General features: G+C 42.3%; 1 protein-coding gene across 3 annotated transcripts in view; it reads right to left on the bottom strand.

Moving 5' to 3' along the window:
- The window catches only part of LOC106560624 (histone deacetylase complex subunit SAP130), a 40,805-nt gene that overhangs the window by 12,875 nt on the left and 10,204 nt on the right, over positions 1-17,726 (bottom strand). For all 3 annotated transcript variants that reach the window (XM_014123678.2, XM_014123680.2, XM_014123679.2), the window contains exons 8-15: positions 17,271-17,418; positions 13,805-13,898; positions 8,997-9,101; positions 8,333-8,701; positions 7,567-7,839; positions 7,146-7,326; positions 5,876-5,977; positions 4,827-5,212 (exon numbers count right to left, since the gene is read on the bottom strand). In XM_014123678.2, the coding sequence (XP_013979153.2) occupies positions 4,827-5,212; positions 5,876-5,977; positions 7,146-7,326; positions 7,567-7,839; positions 8,333-8,701; positions 8,997-9,101; positions 13,805-13,898; positions 17,271-17,418 (1,658 nt within the window). The remainder of the gene's footprint in view (positions 1-4,826; positions 5,213-5,875; positions 5,978-7,145; positions 7,327-7,566; positions 7,840-8,332; positions 8,702-8,996; positions 9,102-13,804; positions 13,899-17,270; positions 17,419-17,726) is intronic.

The following is a 17,726-nucleotide window of genomic DNA, read 5'->3' as shown; positions in this document are numbered from 1 at the left end:
GATTCCACACCTCAAATCTGTTTTCCAGGTTGGCCGTGAGGAGCATGATAACAAAAATTATGTTGGCATAGAGTTTATTACAGTTGATGGGACAATACTGATGCAACAGGAGAGCTATATCAAGAATCTTCAACCCATTCACATGGATTCTTCAAGAGCCGTACAAAGGAATTCCCCTCTATGTGGAATTGAAGCTGATCAATTGAGGTCAAAGATAGGACAAATTTTATGGGTTGCTAGACAGAGTAGACCTGATGTAATGTTTGATGGTTGCAACTTGGCATCTAACACAAAACACGCCACTGTACAAACCATTCATGAGGCAAACAAAGTTGTTCGTAAACTGAAATCACAACAAGTGACTTTAAAGTTTCAGCATGTTGGAAAAGATGACTCTTTGAAACTAGTTGTCTTCAGTGATGCTTCGCTAGGGAACCTTACAGATGGAGGCACACAAGGTGGACATCTAATCGTGTTAAAGAGTGAAGGAGGAAGATTCTCGCCTATCTGTTGGCAGTCAAAAAGGATCAGAAGGGTTGTCCGAAGCACACTTGCTGGAGAAACACTTGCTCTTGCGGATGGAATTGACAATGCGATCTTTCTTGCAACTCTGTTCTCAGAGCTTACCACTGGTGAGACAAAACGGCACATTCTACCTGTAGTTTGTGTCACTGACAACTACTCATTAGTTGATGCTTTGAAGTCAACCAAGTCTGTCACAGAGAAAAGACTTCGTCTTGAGATTAGCAGCATCAAGGAACTTATTCAAGCACAGAGAATCCAGCGGATTCTGTGGTCGACCACAAAGGAACAGCTTGCTGACTGTCTGACTAAAAAGGGAGCATCCGGTCTTGTGCTCATACAGGCTCTCAGTAATGGAAAGTGGCAGCTTGAGTAATACAAATAAAAACTGTCACACAACCCATTTGTAATGGGGAACTTAAATAATACTTGGACATTTAATTATGTTGTTGATGTTTAATTTGCCTTTAAAGAAAAGGGGGAGATTGTTAAGTTCATGTTTTAAGTATCCCTATATTTCTGTTATTACGGGGCTATCACTCAGTCAAGAGTGCGGCTGCGCAGGAAGTTAGTTCGTGGATGGACCTAGCCGTGAGTGTAATGGCTACCTTGTAGTGTGTTCATACAGTATAGTAAACTTTGTTAAACTGGAACCTTGTCGTTGTGTCATTTCGAGTTAACACATAGTACAGCCTGCCTGAGTAACCATAGTACAGCCTGCCTGAGTAACCATAGTACAGCCTGCCTGAGTAACCATAGTACAGCCTGCCTGAGTAACCATAGTACAGCCTGCCTGAGTAACCATAGTACAGCCTGCCTGAGTAACCATAGTACAGCCTGCCTGAGTAACCATAGTACAGCCTGCCTGAGTAAACATAGTACAGCCTGCCTTAGTAACCATAGTACAGCCTGCCTTAGTAACCATAGTACAGCCTGCCTTAGTAACCATAGTACAGCCTGCCTTAGTAACCATAGTACAGCCTGCCTTAGTAACCATAGTACAGCCTGCCTTAGTAACCATAGTACAGCCTGCCTTAGTAACTATAGTACAGCTTGCCTTAGTTAAGTCTGAAAAATAACAATGGCTGACTTGGTCTCCGCCTGTTTAGCAGTTTCAGGCCGAATGATGTGAGTTTTCAGCACTTTTATTTGCATGTCCATCAAAACGTATTTTCCCATGGCTCTCTCGTCTCTATGCAGCAGACATATGGGGAGAAATATATTTGGAACATCGAATCACATTAAAGCCATAGTATGGAATCGCAATACATCGTATCGGCACCAAAGCCTTGTGATAATATCGTATCGTGAGGTCCCTGGCAATTCCTAGCCCTATACTGATCGTTTCAAGCAATACTACTAAAAGCTGATGGTGAACCTGAACAATCAAAAATAAATTCTAATGTAAGCCCCAATTAGCATGTAGCTAATTGCACCATAAATTGCACCGACTACAGTCAGAACGACCGGCATTTAGGGCAGCGCACACTGCACACATACCAAATAGATGATTGTTGAGTTGTGACTGTCAGCGAAAAGCAGAGAGAACCAGCCAGGCATATCGCAATATTTAAAAATACAAAAAAAATAAAAACAAAAAAAATAATATAAAAATATATTACTTTTTTTTTTAAATATAAAAAAAATATAAAAAAATATAAAACAATTCGCTGAATAACTGTTTGGAAAGCAAATGGCTACTGTTGTTAAAAAAAAGATGACAGACTCCAAAATCCTCAACTTAATTGAGAAAATAGTAGCCTTATTGGCAGCAGAGGAGTGAGCATATTCAACCTCTTTATCATTGGTACCACTTCTGTTTGTTGTTGGACAATCATTTCCAGGTTAGATGCACGTCATATTGTATTTGTGTCTCTCCTCTCCTCTTCCCTGGTGCTGTTTAAGAGTGGCTGGCCCAGGTGCTGTTTAAGAGCGGCTGGCCCAGGTGCTGTTTAAGAGTGGCTGGCCCAGGTGCTGTTTAAGAGCGGCTGGCCCAGGTGCTGTTTAAGAGCGGCTGGCCCAGGTGCTGTTTAAGAGTTGATCTGGTACTTCCTGTATATAGCTCCACATTGATCTGGTACTGGTACTCCCTGTATATAGCTCCACATTGATCTGGTACTCCCTGTATATAGCTCCACATTAATCTGGTACTCCCTGTATATAGCTCCACATTAATCTGGTACTGGTACTTCCTGTATATAGCTCCACATTGATCTGGTACTTCCTGTATATAGCTCCACATTGATCTGGTACTTCCTGTATATAGCTCCACATTGATCTAGTACTACCTGTATATAGCTCTACATTGATCTGGTACTGGTACTCCCTGTATATAGCTCCACATTGATCTGGTACTCCCTGTATATAGCTCCACATTGATCTGGTTCTTCCTGTATATAGCTCCACATTGATCTGGTACTCCCTGTATATAGCTCCACATTGATCTGGTACTTCCTGTATATAGCTCCACATTGATCTGGTACTGGTACTCCCTGTATATAGCTCCACATTGATCTGGTACTGGTACTCCCTGTATATAGCTCCACATTGATCTGGTACTGGTACTTCCTGTATATAGCTCCACATTGATCTGGTACTTCCTGTATATAGCTCCACATTGATCTGGTACTTCCTGAATATAGCTCCACATTGATCTGGTACTTCCTGAATATAGCTCCACATTGATCTGGCACTTCCTGTATATAGCTCCACATTGATCTAGTACTACCTGTATATAGCTCTACATTGATCTGGTACTGGTACTCCCTGTATATAGCTCCACATTGATCTGGTACTTCCTGTATATAGCTCCACATTGATCTGGTACTCCCTGTATATAGCTCCACATTGATCTGGTACTGGTACTTCCTGTATATAGCTCCACATTGATCTGGTACTTCCTGTATAAACCTCCACATTGATCTGGTACTGGTACTCCCTGTATATAGCTCCACATTGATCTGGTACTGGTACTCCCTGTATATAGCTCCACATTGATCTGGTACTGGTACTTCCTGTATATAGCTCCACATTGATCTGGTACTTCCTGTATATAGCTCCACATTGATCTGGTACTTCCTGAATATAGCTCCACATTGATCTGGTACTTCCTGAATATAGCTCCACATTGATCTGGCACTTCCTGTATATAGCTCCACACTGATCTAGTACTACCTGTATATAGCTCTACATTGATCTGGTACTGGTACTCCCTGTATATAGCTCCACATTGATCTGGTACTTCCTGTATATAGCTCCACATTGATCTGGTACTCCCTGTATATAGCTCCACATTGATCTGGTACTCCCTGTATATAGCTCCACATTGATCTGGTACTGGTACTTCCTGTATATAGCTCCACATTGATCTGGTACTTCCTGTATAAACCTCCACATTGATCTGGTACTGGTACTCCCTGTATATAGCTCCACATTGATCTGGTACTTCCTGTATATAGCTCCACATTGATCTGGTACTTGCTGTATATAGCTCCACATTGATCTGGTGCTGGTACTCCCTGTATAAAGTTCCACATTGATCTGGTACTTCCTGTATATAGCTCCACATTGATCTAGTACTACCTGTATATAGCTCCACATTATACAGGAAGTACCAGTACCAGATTAATGTGGAGCTATATACAGGTAGTACTAGATCAATGTGGAGCTATATACAGGAAGTACCAGTACCAGATTATAGCTCCACATTGATCTGGTACTTCACTTTGGGGCCCAGCTGGTTGAGAGAATGCCAAGAGTGTGCAAAGCTGTCCTCAAGGCAAAAAGTGGCACTTTGAAGAATCTAAACTATAAAATATATTTTGATTTGTTTAACACTTTTTGTTGGTTACTACATCATTCCATGTGTTATTTCATAGTTTTGATGTCTTCACTATTATTATCTACAATGTAGAAAATAGTCAAAATAAAGAAAAATCCTGGAATGAGTAGGTGTGTCCAAACTTTTGACTGGTCCTGTATGTATTCAACATTTTGGCTATGGCAATTCTGGAATATTCTACTTACATGTCACCCTGCTGTGTGCTGCTAGACTGCGGCGGTGAAGTCAAATTCAAATATGCTAAAACGTTGTTTGTGACATCACGATGTCGACACCATCATCGCTAGATGATGCAATCGTAAAAATCGCACAACCCTACCTCACATCCTCTCTCTTCACCTCTTTCTCAAAAACGTATCGGAGAACAAGGTCCGGGAGGAAGGACTACAGGCAAGGAGAAAGGACGTGAGGTATTACGGAAAGACAAATTGAGACGGAAACGTACACACATTCCCACGGTTACCTGGTTGATACATCTCCATAGACTCCGCCTCTTGCTTGATTTTGATCTCTGTGTGGGCGGAACCTCCGCTGCATGCTGCCGTGCTACTGGCTGCGGGCTGTGTGGGGGAGGCGACAGTATTGGCCCTTGAGGCGGGGCCAGGGAGTGTCACGGCCATGGCAGCCGGCAGGGCAGAGAGGTGGGCAGTGGTGCTGGGCTGGGATGGGGGTGGAGGACCACGGGGGGGCAGCAGGTTAGAGGGGATAGCCTGGGATAGATGCTGCTGCGCTGGGGAGGAGACCGCCTGCTTCTCCGCTCCTCCCTGGGAGGGTAGAGCCTCCACTGCAGCCATGACTAGGACTGGAGGAGCCACCATGGTCATGTGAACCTCTGCTTTAGGCTTCACTCTGACAGGGAGAGAGAGAGAGAGAGGCTTGTTAGACTCACTCTGACAGGGAGAGAGAGAGAGAGAGAGGCTTGTTAGACTCACTATTGCACTACTTTACCAGATCCCCATCTAGACAATAATGTGCAATCTAGGAAATAGGGTGCCAGTTAGGAAATATTTATTTATTTTTTATTTAACCTTTATTTAACTAGGCAAGTCATTTAAGAACAAATTCTTATTTACAATGACAGCCTTCCAAAAGGCAAAAAGGCCTCCTGCAGGGGCGGGGTCTGGGATTAAAAATAAACTATTAATAAATATAGGACAAAACACACATCACGACAAGAGAGACAACACAACACTACATAAAGAGAGACCTAAAGACAACAACATAGCAAGGCAGACAACACAGCATGGTCGCAACACAACATGACAACAACATGGTAGAAACACAACATGGTAGCAACACAACATGGTAGCAGAACAAAACATGGTACAAACATTATTGGGCACAGACAACAGCACAAAGGTCAAGAAGTTAGAGACAACAATACATTACGCAAAGCAGCCAGCCAGGTAGGATGCCATCTGGGAAATCGGGCACCATCTAGAAGGCAGCCTATATTCATTACAGGACATGCATGACCCAGGGTTTGAATTAATGATTATTCTGAAAGCTCACCCTGCAGGTCTTGGTGGCCCTGCTCCTCTCACTCCTCCTTCCACTCTGCCGCTGTTAGCCTCACCAGGCCCCGCCGGGATGAGATTCTTACCAACAACACACCTACACACACACACACACACACACACCCCAGCAGTTTGGACATGTTAGGCTGTGCAATAGTGAATTCATTTGAATGTATATTTTAGCGCAACGTTCCAAATGCCTGCAATCGCAACAATCATTTTTTTTTTTTCCTCCTTCTGTTTTCATGAGCGTTTGTGTCTTTTTTGGGCTCGTCTCCGTCCCTCCTGCTGTGCTGTGGTCACCAAGCCCCTCCAGCATTTTAGCCCCATACGGTTACGTGCTAGCTGTCTAGTCTTGTGTTTTAGAAATGTGCAACTACCATTAAAATAGTCATTAATATAAGCAATTGGGGCAACTTGTTCTAATTCAGATAAATAAGCATCATCTTCTTATCCAGATAGGCCAGTTGATTTCAACATGTAAACAAAGTGAACAGGCTGTGTTGTTCAGAGACAGACAGACAGATAGAGAGACAGACTGAGAGACAGACAGAGAGACAGACAGAGAGACAGACAGAGAGACAGACAGACAACACACAGAGACAGTGTATTCATACTTATTCAACTGTTCTACCTTATTAGCGAGCAAATAGATCCAAGTTGACTAGACTTTAAATATAAAAGACGAGCTGGATACTCTCTAGCACGTGGGCTTGTGCTTGAGAGATTATGTTTATGAACAGGGGTTCTCCAAACCTTTTCACTCAGGCCCCCCTTCCAGCATTGGAGAAGATCCGGGGCCCACCACGTCTATTTCTATGGGTACATGCACTGTTCATGAACACCAACTGTTCACCCCCCTCTTGTTAGCGGAGAGAACATTTTGCAGGTTTAAAGCTTATTTCTTGCAATTCTACACATTTTGTCATGGGGTGCAGAGAACACTTTGCAGTTTAAAGCTATTTTCTTGCAATTCTATGTTTTGCCATGTCTAATGTGTATTCATGTGATATTTGAGTGACTTGAACATTACAACAAAATATATGGGATTCAAAAAACAAGCTAAAAAAAAAAACGCTTTCATGGGCTAGTTGATCTGGACATTTCTGACATGTTTTAAATATCTCTCTAAGTTCCCGCGCCCAACAATGAAGTCCTATCTAAACTGTTTTATTACACAGTTCCCTAATGAACATGACCCTGGGCTCACTCACCCTTCATTGGCTGGCAGATTGATTGATTAATTGACCGACTGATTGACTCACCCCTCATTGGCTGGCTTCTTGCGTAGGATGCTGGGTCGAGGGGAGGAGACCAAGGTGGGCGCTCCGCCTCCAACTCCACCCTGGGGGTGTGTCTGTACCATGGTAGCAACGGGCTGTGTGGCGCCAAACGGGCTGCCCATAGGACCAGCTACAAACGTACTGCCGTCAGCCAATACCATCCCTGTAGAACAGACACAGAACAGAACACAAGTTCAGATGTACAGCCATATACTTATCAGCTATAGATTTGACCAATTACCATTCAATAACATTACCATAAGCAGATGCTTTTATCCAAACATATATTTTCGTACAATATTTTCAGTATGTGTTTTGGGGTCTCTGTGGGTCTTATTCAATATTTAAAGTATGGCATGCGGATTCATGAGATCATGTTTAGCGTTAGTATAGTGTAGATTACCAGATGGTTTGGCCTCAGGCTGCTGCCCTGCGATTGGTGCCTGCTGAATCCCCTGTGTGCCGATTGGACCAGAGCTATGTAACCCCTGCACTCCCATTGGTGCAGGCTGGATGCCCTGGGCTCCAATTGGTTGAGGCTGGATTCCCTGAGTGCTGATTTGTGTAGACTGTAGACCAATCCTGTCCACGGCCATCAGCTGCATGGGGTTGAGGTGAACAGTAGTGGCCACGGCAGGCTGGCTGGGCAGAGTAGAGCTAGGGGTCTGGGGCGTCACTGAGGAGAGGAGAAGGGTGTCAGTCAAAGCAGACCTGGGACATGATGCCAAGTCATCCTTAAGATATTCACTCTTTTATTTACATTTTTTTTAAATAATATATTTTTTTTTAAATATATATATTTTTAATTATAATTAAAACATTTAAAAAAATGTTTTTGAAATTATTATAATTTTTTTTATATATATTTTTTTTATTATTATATATTCCAAAAAAACACAAGGAAGGGGTAACATTGAAGTATTAGAGCATGAAGGACAAACAATACAGCATCAAGACACTATCAAACATGTATCAGTCTTTCCGCAACAGAGCCATCCTTATGTGTGAGGGTGCGTGTGCATGATAGTGATATAAAATATGTCATAGTTTTCTTTTTCATGATCACAATCTTACTCTTTGTGTATTGGGCAACGTATTCCCGAGTCAATTCAATAGATATATTTTTTTGTACCCAAGAATACATCCAGTATGTATGTTAAGGTATTCACCTGGGTACTGTCTGATGGTGGACACAGAGCTGGTGATGGGGGTATAGGTGTGTCCCCGGGGGTACGGAGAAGAGGAAAAGGTGGGCAGGAAGTACTGGAAGTGCACTGGTACAGACGGCCTGTTGTCACTCCTGGACTCGATGGTGACAGGGTTAGGAGAGGAGCGGTTGGCAGAGATGGAGATCAGGTTGGTCCTCTCTACAGGGTAATCTGATTGGACACGGGGGGAGGTGTGGGCTATGGGCTGGTAGTCTGATTGGACATGGGGGGAGGTGTGGGCTATAGGCTGGATCAGGTTGGTCCTCTCTCCAAGGTAGTCTGATTGGACACGGGGGGAGGTGTGGGCTATGGGCTGAGGTACAACTTTAGCTGTTGGTACAACACAGGAAGGGGGAATTATGGTACAACAGAATACACTTCAGCTGTCGGTACAACAAAATACACTTCAGCTGTCGGTACAACAAAATACAGATAAAAATACTCTTTAAAAAGGACATCCAAATATAAAAGAAATAATGAATGCAAAAAGCGGCTTTGAATGTGTCTGAGTATTTTGTGCACTAGCTTTCAATGCATCTGAGTATTAAATCAAAGTTGCTTAGGAGCTAGAAGCAGAGCTGCCATATCTGTCGGCGCCATCTTACTTATACATGCTGTTACTCACCCACTGGGATGGTAGAGGTGGTCAGTGCTGTGGCGTGGGAGGAGTGGGAGGGCATCGTCATGGTGACGATAGTACTGCTGGTCTTTTGGGTGTGTGGCGTAGTGCCTGAAAGAGGATCATGGGACAAAGAATACCATTTGTTTCAATGAGGAATGGTTAAAGGGTGACTGCACTTCCTGATTTGGCCTTGTTTTTAGATTTGGTTCATTACGAAATGTTAGCGGCCTATTCAAACGCGAGTTGGTTTCGGGCTGTGGTTTGATGTGAGTCTCTGTGTGTTCGCAGACGGTAAGAGTTAGCCAAATGATTTAGCCAAATAGTGTCCCATCTCCAGGGCTAATTAGGGACCATTAAATCAAATCAAATTGTGATTTGAAACTTTACAGTGAAATGCTTACTTACAAGCCCTTAACCTGTTGGGGCTAGGGGGCATTATTTACACGGCCAGGTAAAAAACTTACCTGATTTAAACTGGTTACTACTCTTGCCCAGAAATGAGAATATGCATATAATTAGTAGATTTGGATAGAAAACACTAAAGTTTCTAAAACTGTTTGAATGGTGTCTGAGTATAACAGAACTCGCAAACTTCCCACCTAGCCCAGGGAAGGTGGGATATATATATACTGCTCAAAAAAATAAAGGGAACACTTAAACAACACATCCTAGATCTGAATGAAAGAAATAATCTTATTAAATACTTTTTTCTTTACATAGTTGAATGTGCTGATCAATGGAAATCCAATTTATCAACCCATGGAGGTCTGGATTTGGAGTCACACTCAAAATTAAAGTGGAAAACCACACTACAGGCTGATCCAACTTTGATGTAATATCCTTAAAACAAGTCAAAATGAGGCTCAGTAGTGTGTGTGGCCTCCACGTGCCTGTATGACCTCCCTACAACGCCTGTGCATGCTCCTGATGAGGTGGCGGATAGTCTCCTGAGGGATCTCCTCCCAGACCTGGACTACAGCATCCGCCAACTCCTGGACAGTCTGTGGTGCAACGTGGCGTTGGTGGATGGAGCGAGACATGATGTCCCAGATGTGCTCAATTGGATTCAGGTCTGGGGAACGGGCGGGCCAGTCCATAGCATCAATGCCTTCCTCTTGCAGGAACTGCTGACACACTCCAGCCACATGAGGTCTAGCATTGTCTTGCATTATGAGGAACCCAGGGCCAACCGCACCAGCATATGGTCTCACAAGGGGTCTGAGGATCTCATCTCGGTACCTAATGGCGGTCAGGCTACCTCTGGCGAGCACATGGAGGGCTGTGCGGCCCCCAAAGAAATGCCACCCCACACCATGACTGACCCACCGCCAAACCGGTCATGCTGGAGGATGTTGCAGGCAGCAGAACGTTCTCCACAGCGTCTCCAGACTCTGTCACGTCTGTCACATGTGCTCAGTGTGAACCTGCTTTCATCTGTGAAGAGCACAGGGCGCCAGTGGCGAATTTGCCAATCTTGGTGTTCTCTGGCAAATGCCAAACGTCCTGCACGGTGCTGGGCTGTAAGCACAACCCCCACCTGTGGACGTCGGGCCCTCATACCACCCTCATGGAGTCTGTTTCTGACCGTTTGAGCAGACACATGCACATTTGTGGCCTGCTGGAGGTCATTTTGCAGGGCTCTGGCAGTGCTCCTCCTTGCACAAAGGCGGAGGTAGCAGTCCTGCTGCTGGGTTGTTGCCCTCCTACAGCCTCCTCCACGTCTCCTGATGTACTGGCCTGTCTCCTGGTAGCGCCTCCATGCTCTGGACACTACGCTGACAGACACAGCAAACCTTCTTGCCACAGCTCGCATTGATGTGCCATCCTGAATGAGCTGCACTACCTGAGCCACTTGTGTGGGTTGTAGACTCCGTCTCATGCTACCACTAGAGTGAAAGCACCGCCAGCATTCAAAAGTGACCAAAACATCAGCCAGGAAGCATAGGAACTGAGAAGTGGTCTGTGGTCTCCACCTGCAGAACCACTCCTTTATTGGGGGTGTCTTGCTTATTGCCTATAATTTCCACCTGTTGTCTATTCCATTTGCACAACAGCATGTGAAATTTATTGTCAATCAGTGTTGCTTCCTAAGTGGACAGTTTGATTTCACAGAAGTGTGATTGACTTGGAGTTACATTGTGTTGTTTAAGTGTTCCCTTTATTTTTTTGAGCAGTGTATATAAGTAAGAAATAATTAAAAGATAATAAATTACAATGTAAATGAGACAATATTTTCATTTGCACGCCTTTTAGTTCTGATTAAATGCTTTCAAAACGTGTTTAGAATTTATAGTTGGTTTGAGGCAGTGTTTCCGCTGCCGTCATTTACATGTGACGCTGCGCCGTGGCAAAATTATTGCTGCCACACCCCAAAATATGGAACATAAAATAAATACAAATCTGACGATGCGCACTTTGAAGATGCTTGAACAGTCCGAATTAACTTTTCCTCTGCAAACAAAATGAGTAATGAATAGAAAAATCAGACAACCCATTATAGAATAGTTGATCTATTTATCTAGTCAGGTAACGGTGTTATTAACTTAAGGTATAGGGGCAGTATTTTCATTTTCGGATGAAAAGCGTGCCCAGAGTAAACTGCCTAATACTCGGGCCGAGTCAAATATTTGCATATTATTAGAAGATTTGGATAGAAAACACTCTGAAGTTTCTAAAACTGTTTGAATGATGTCTGTGAGTATAACATAACTCATATGGCAGACAAAAACCTGAGAAAAATCCAACCAGGAAGTGGGAAATCTGATGCTTGTAGTCTTTTCAAGTCATTGCCTGTCTAACACACAGTAACTTAGGGTTAATTTTGCACTTCCTAAGGCTTCCACTAGATGTCAACAGTCTTTAGAACCTTGTTTCAGGCTTTTGCAGTGAACAGAGAGCGAACAAAAAGGCCAGGAAGTTGGTGACTCAGAAAATGACATGAGTTCATTGGCGCGCATACACATGATGAGGTAGCTGTGTTCCATAACATTTTTCAATACATTGGAATCGTCTGGTTGGAATATTGAAGTTTTATGTTAAAAAGGCCCTAAAAATTGATGCTATACAACGTTTGACATGTTTCAACGAACGTAAATAGAACTTTTTTTAACTTTTCGGCGCGCTACCTACATTTGGAATAGCTTACTGAATGCACAAACAACAAGGAGGTATTTGGACATAAATTATGGACTTTATCGAACAAAACAACATTTATTGTGGACCTGGTATTCCTAAGAGTGCATTCTGATGAAGATCAAAGTTACGTGAATATTTAAAATTCTATTTATGATTTTAGATGACTCAATGTGGTTAGATTAACGAGAAGTTTATCTTTAAAATGGTGTAAAATTGTTAATTGTTTGAGAAAATGAAATTAGATTTTTGCTGTTTTGTATTTCGCGCCATGCTATTTCACTGGCTTTACGGAGAAAGCACATTTTTCAATATTCTGAGTACATAGCTCAGCCATCAAAGCAAGCTATACAGATACCCGCCAAGTTCTAGGGTCAACTAAACTCTGAATTAGTATTATAAATATTCTCTTACCTTGGCTGATCTTCGTCAGAATGCACTCCCAGGACTCCTACTTCCACAATAAATGTTCTTTTTGATCAAAATACTCCATATTTATGTCCAAATACCTCCGTTTTGTTTGTGCATTCAGATCACTATCCAAAGGCATAACTCGCGAGCGTAAATCCAGACACGAAAAGTCAAATAGTTCCATTACCGTTCGTAGAAACATGTCAAACGTTGTTTACAATCAATCCTTAGGGTCTTTTTAACATAAAACGTCAATAATATTCCAACCGGACAATAGCGTAGTCATTACAGAGGAAAAAGAAGGAGCGGCGCGCCAAATGTGCCAGCGCAGTAAACAACTCACTGGTCCCAGGCAGTCCACTCATTGACTGAGCTCCTTTTTCTGCCCAGTAACAGGAGAAGGATGAAACACGTTTCTAAAGGCTGTTGACAGCCAATGGAAGCCTTAGGAAGTGCAACGTGACCCCACAGACACTGTCGTTTCAATAGGGATTCAAAAGAAAAACTACAATTCTCAGATTTCTATCCAAATCTACTAATAATATGCAAATATTTGACTCTGGGCCCGAGTATTAGGCAGTTTACTCTGGGCACGCTTTTCATCCGAAAATGAAAATACTGCCCCCTATACCTTAAAAAGTTAATTAACTCAGGAACTACACCTGTGTGTAAGCACCTGCTTTCAATATACTTTGTAACCATCATTTACTCAAGTCTTTCCATTATTTTGGCAGTTACCTTTACACTGTAATTTACCGATGGTCACCAAATAGCCCCATAGGGATATCAAAAGTTAACCCAACTTTACCACGGGCATTACGGTCGGTCGCATGCAGCTGCACTCCTAATTGATAATTACTGATGCTGTGGGCAGGATTAAAACAAACCCAACTTTAAAATTTACGTTGTGATGCAGTAAAGACCAAACCTAAAAAAAAAACTATTTTGGATGAGACTGACTTCATGACCAAAATGATCCTATTTCCACTTTGTAGTCAATTTCGACAGTAGAATAAATGTTTCTGACTCATATTGATGCCACACAGGCCGTTTTTCTAAATTAAGTCGATTTTTAGGGGCTGTTGGTCTTTAAAAATGTCCATGTTATTCGTCTTATTCATTATGATGGAAACAGGATAAACTGATCCTATATCAGCACTCTATAACTCTTTGTAAACACGACTCCTAGAATGGTGACCTCATAGAATAACATATTAAAAAACTCATCACTAAATGTAATTGAATAGGATCTGTGTGGGTGGTGTTACCTGTAGTGGTGGTGCCTGGGCCAGTGTTGGTGGTGGTTAGAATAGGTGCCACCGTCGCTGCAGCAACCGGAGTGCCAGAACAGAAGATGGATTTCTGTAATACAAGGAAGTGTATTTTCTTCTATTTTTCCTGTCGAAGTGTCACCAGAAAACCTGACTTGAGAACAACCATAGAACATCTTACCCTCCCCTCCGTATGTATTTGGACAGCGAAGCTATAAAAAAATAAAACAAATGGTGCATTTGGCCATATACAGTACTCCACCATTTTGGATTTGAGATCAAATATTTGATATGAGGCGACCGTACAGAACGTCACCTTTTATTTGTCTGTTTTACTGTTTAGAAATTAAAACCCGTATACATATATAAAACACACACACACACACAGAACCAGTCAAAAGTTTGACACACCTACTCATTCAAGGGTTTTTCTTTATTTTTTACATTGTAGAATAATAGTGAAGACATTAAAACTATGAAATAACACTAAAAAAGTGTTCAATTGCTGATTTCTGAGGCTGATAACTCTAACGAACTTATCCTTTGCAGCAGAGGTAACTCTGGGTCTTCCTTTCCTGTGTTGGTCCTCATGAGAGACAGTTTCATCATAGCGCTTGATGGTTTTGCAACTGCACTTGGAAGAAACGTTAAAAGTTCTTGAAATGTTCCGTATTGACTGACCTTCATGTTTTAAAGTAATGATGGACTGTCGTTTCTCTTTGCTTATTTGAGCTGTTCTTGCCATTAATATGGACTTGGTCTTTTACCAAATAGGGCTGTCTTCTGTATACCACCCCTATCTTGTCACAATACAACTGATTGGCTCAAACGCATTAAGAAGGAAATAAATTCCACAAATTAACTTTTAAGAAGGCACATCTGTTAGTTAACTGAAATGCATTCCAGGTGACTACCTCATAAAGCTGGTTGAGAGAATGCCAAGAGTGTGCAACGCTGTCATCAAGGCAAAGAGTGGCTACTTTGAAGAATCTCAAATATATTTTGATTTGTTGAACACTTTTTTGGTTACTACATGATTCCATATGTGTTATTTCATAGTTTTGATGTCTTCACTGTTATTCTACAATGTAGAAAATAGTAAAAAGAAAGAAAAACCCTGAGTAGGTGTGTCCAAACTTTTGACTGGTACTGTATGTGAGAATGCTGCTCATTGACTACAGCTCAGCGTTCAACACAACAGTGCCCACAAAGCTCATCACTAAGCTAAGGACCCTGGGACTAAACACCTCCCTCTGCAACTGGATCCTGGACTTCCTGACAGGTGGTAAGGGTAGGCAACAACACATCTGCCACGCTGATACTCAACACGGGGCCCCTCAGGGGTGTGTACTTAGTCCCCTTCTATACTGCCTGTTCACCCACAATTGTGTGGCCAAACACGACTCCAACACCATCATTAAGTTTGCTGACGACACAACAGTGGTAGGCCTGATCACCAACATAATGAGACAGCCCATAAGGAGGAGGTCAGAGACCCGGCCGTGTGGTACCAGAACAACAACAACATCTCCCTCAACGTGAGAAAAACAAAGGAGCTGATTGTGGACTACAGGAAAAGGAGGGCCGAATACGCTCCCATTCTCATCGACGGGGCTGTAGTGGAGCGGGTCGAGAGTTTCAAGTTCCTTGGTGTCCACATCACCAACAAATTATCATGGTCCAAACACACCAAACCAGTCGTAAAGAGGGCACAACAACACCCATTCCCCCTCAGGAGACTGAAAATATTTGTCCTGGGTCCCCAGATCCTTAAAAAGTTCTACAGCTGCAACAAAGAGCAGCCTGACCGGTTGCATCACCACCTGGTATGGCAACTGCTCGGCATCTGACCGTAAGGCGCTACAGAGGGTAATAAGTACAGCCCAGTACATCACCAGGACCAAGCTTCCTGCCATCCAGGATCTATAATCTAGAGGAAAGGCCAAAATGTTTTTTAAAGACCCCAGCCACCCAAGTCATAGACTGTTCTCTTTGCTACCACATGGCAAGCGGTACCGGAGCTCCAAGTCTAGGTCCAAAAGGCTCCTTACCAGCTTCTACCCCCAAGCCATAAGACTGCTGAACAATTAATCAAATGGCCACCGAACAATTTGCATTGACCCCCACCCTTTGTTTTTACACTGCTGCAACGTGCTGTTTATTATCAATGAATAGTCACTTTACCCCTACCTACATGTACATATTACCTCAATTACCTCGACTAACCTGTACCCCCACACATTGAATCAGTACCGGTACCTCCTGTATATAGCCTTGTTATTGTACTTTTTTTTTTACTTTTGTTTATTTTGTAAATATTTTCTTCAACTCTATTTTCTTAAAACTGCATTGTTGGTAAAGGGCTTATAAGTAAGCATTTCACGGTAAGGTCTACACCTGTTGTATTTGGCTCATGTGACAAATACAATTTGATTTGATTTATATATACACTCGCCACTGGAAGATGTCATAAGTATTTGTAGAAAATTCACTTATAGTGTATTTAAGTAATCAAAAGTGTATTATTTGGTCCCATTTTTCCTCGCATACAATGACTACGTCAAGCTTGACTCTACAAACCCATTGGATGCATTTACAGCTTGTTCTGGTTGTTTCGAACTGTTCTTTGCCCAACAGGAAGTGAATGGTGAATAATGTATTGTCATTTTGGAGTGACTTTTTATTGTAAGTAAGAATAAAAATATGTTTCTGAACACATCTACATTAATGTGGATGCTACAATGATTATGGATAATCATGAATGAATTATGAATGATAAAAAGTTAAAAAGTTAGAGGGACAAAGACTGTAAAACCCCCCCCAAAAGAAAATGCTAGTCTCCCCTATTTTTGGTAATGGAGATAGCATGTTTTGTTGTAGCCTCTAACCTAACTTTCCTCACTCATCATTATTCGTTGCCGATTTTTGTTAAACATGGCATTATCAGGATTCATTTAGAAATGTCTAGATTACTCCAGTCATTATTCCCCATTCACTTCCTATTGGGCAAAATATGGGACCAAATACTAAACATTTGACTATTTTAATACTCTAAGTGAATTTTGTCCAAAAACAGATGTAGGACCTTAATTTGAGCCAGTTTGCTACAATAGGACAATTATACATTTTTTGTAAGGGAAAATCAAGTCTGAAATTTCTAAGTAGAAATTACTAACTTCAGAAGTCTTTTTAAACCTCAAATACACTGTTAAACATTTCCTGCAAGTTAAACATTTCCTGCAACAGGGAGATCAAATTAAGATCCTACATCTGTACTTCTTCAAATGGGGGACTAGATATATAAAGTGCTTTCATTTATAAACAGTAAAACAGATGTATATGAAAATACCCTCAAATAAAAGTTGACATTCTATACTGTTGCCTGATACTAAACATTTGATCTCAAATCCAAAATGCTGGAGTATAGCGCCAAAGGTAAATATTTATCTTCACAGGTTCTGACCTGTGTCATGGTGTGGGGGGGCTGGGGTTTCTGCCCCCCTATAGCAGGGTGGGAGGGCAGGGTGACGCGTGTGGCTGTGTCCCTGGCCCCCTGGGGACGCTGAATACTGATGGTGGCCGGAGGAGGATGGATAGTCAGCCCTGGATGCCTGGAGGAGGAAACACAAGACATCATCAACCCACCATCCCTTTTAATGTGACATCATCAACCCACCATCCCTTTTAATGCGACATCATCAACCCACCATCCCTTTTAATGTGAAATCAACCCACCATCCCTTTTAATGTGACATCATCAACCCACCATCCCTTTTAATGTGACATCATCAACCAACATACCCTTTTAATGTGACATCATCAACCAACATACCCTTTTAATGCGACATCATCAACCAACATACCCTTTTAATGCGACATCATCAACCCACCATCCCTTTTAATGTGACATCATCAACCC

The sequence above is a fragment of the Salmo salar genome, chromosome ssa10 (genome assembly GCF_905237065.1).
Source record: "Salmo salar chromosome ssa10, Ssal_v3.1, whole genome shotgun sequence".
Taxonomy (NCBI): Eukaryota; Metazoa; Chordata; class Actinopteri; order Salmoniformes; family Salmonidae; genus Salmo; species Salmo salar.
The sequence above is the reverse complement of the archived record's forward strand: the minus strand, read 5'-3'. Positions and strand labels throughout refer to the sequence as shown.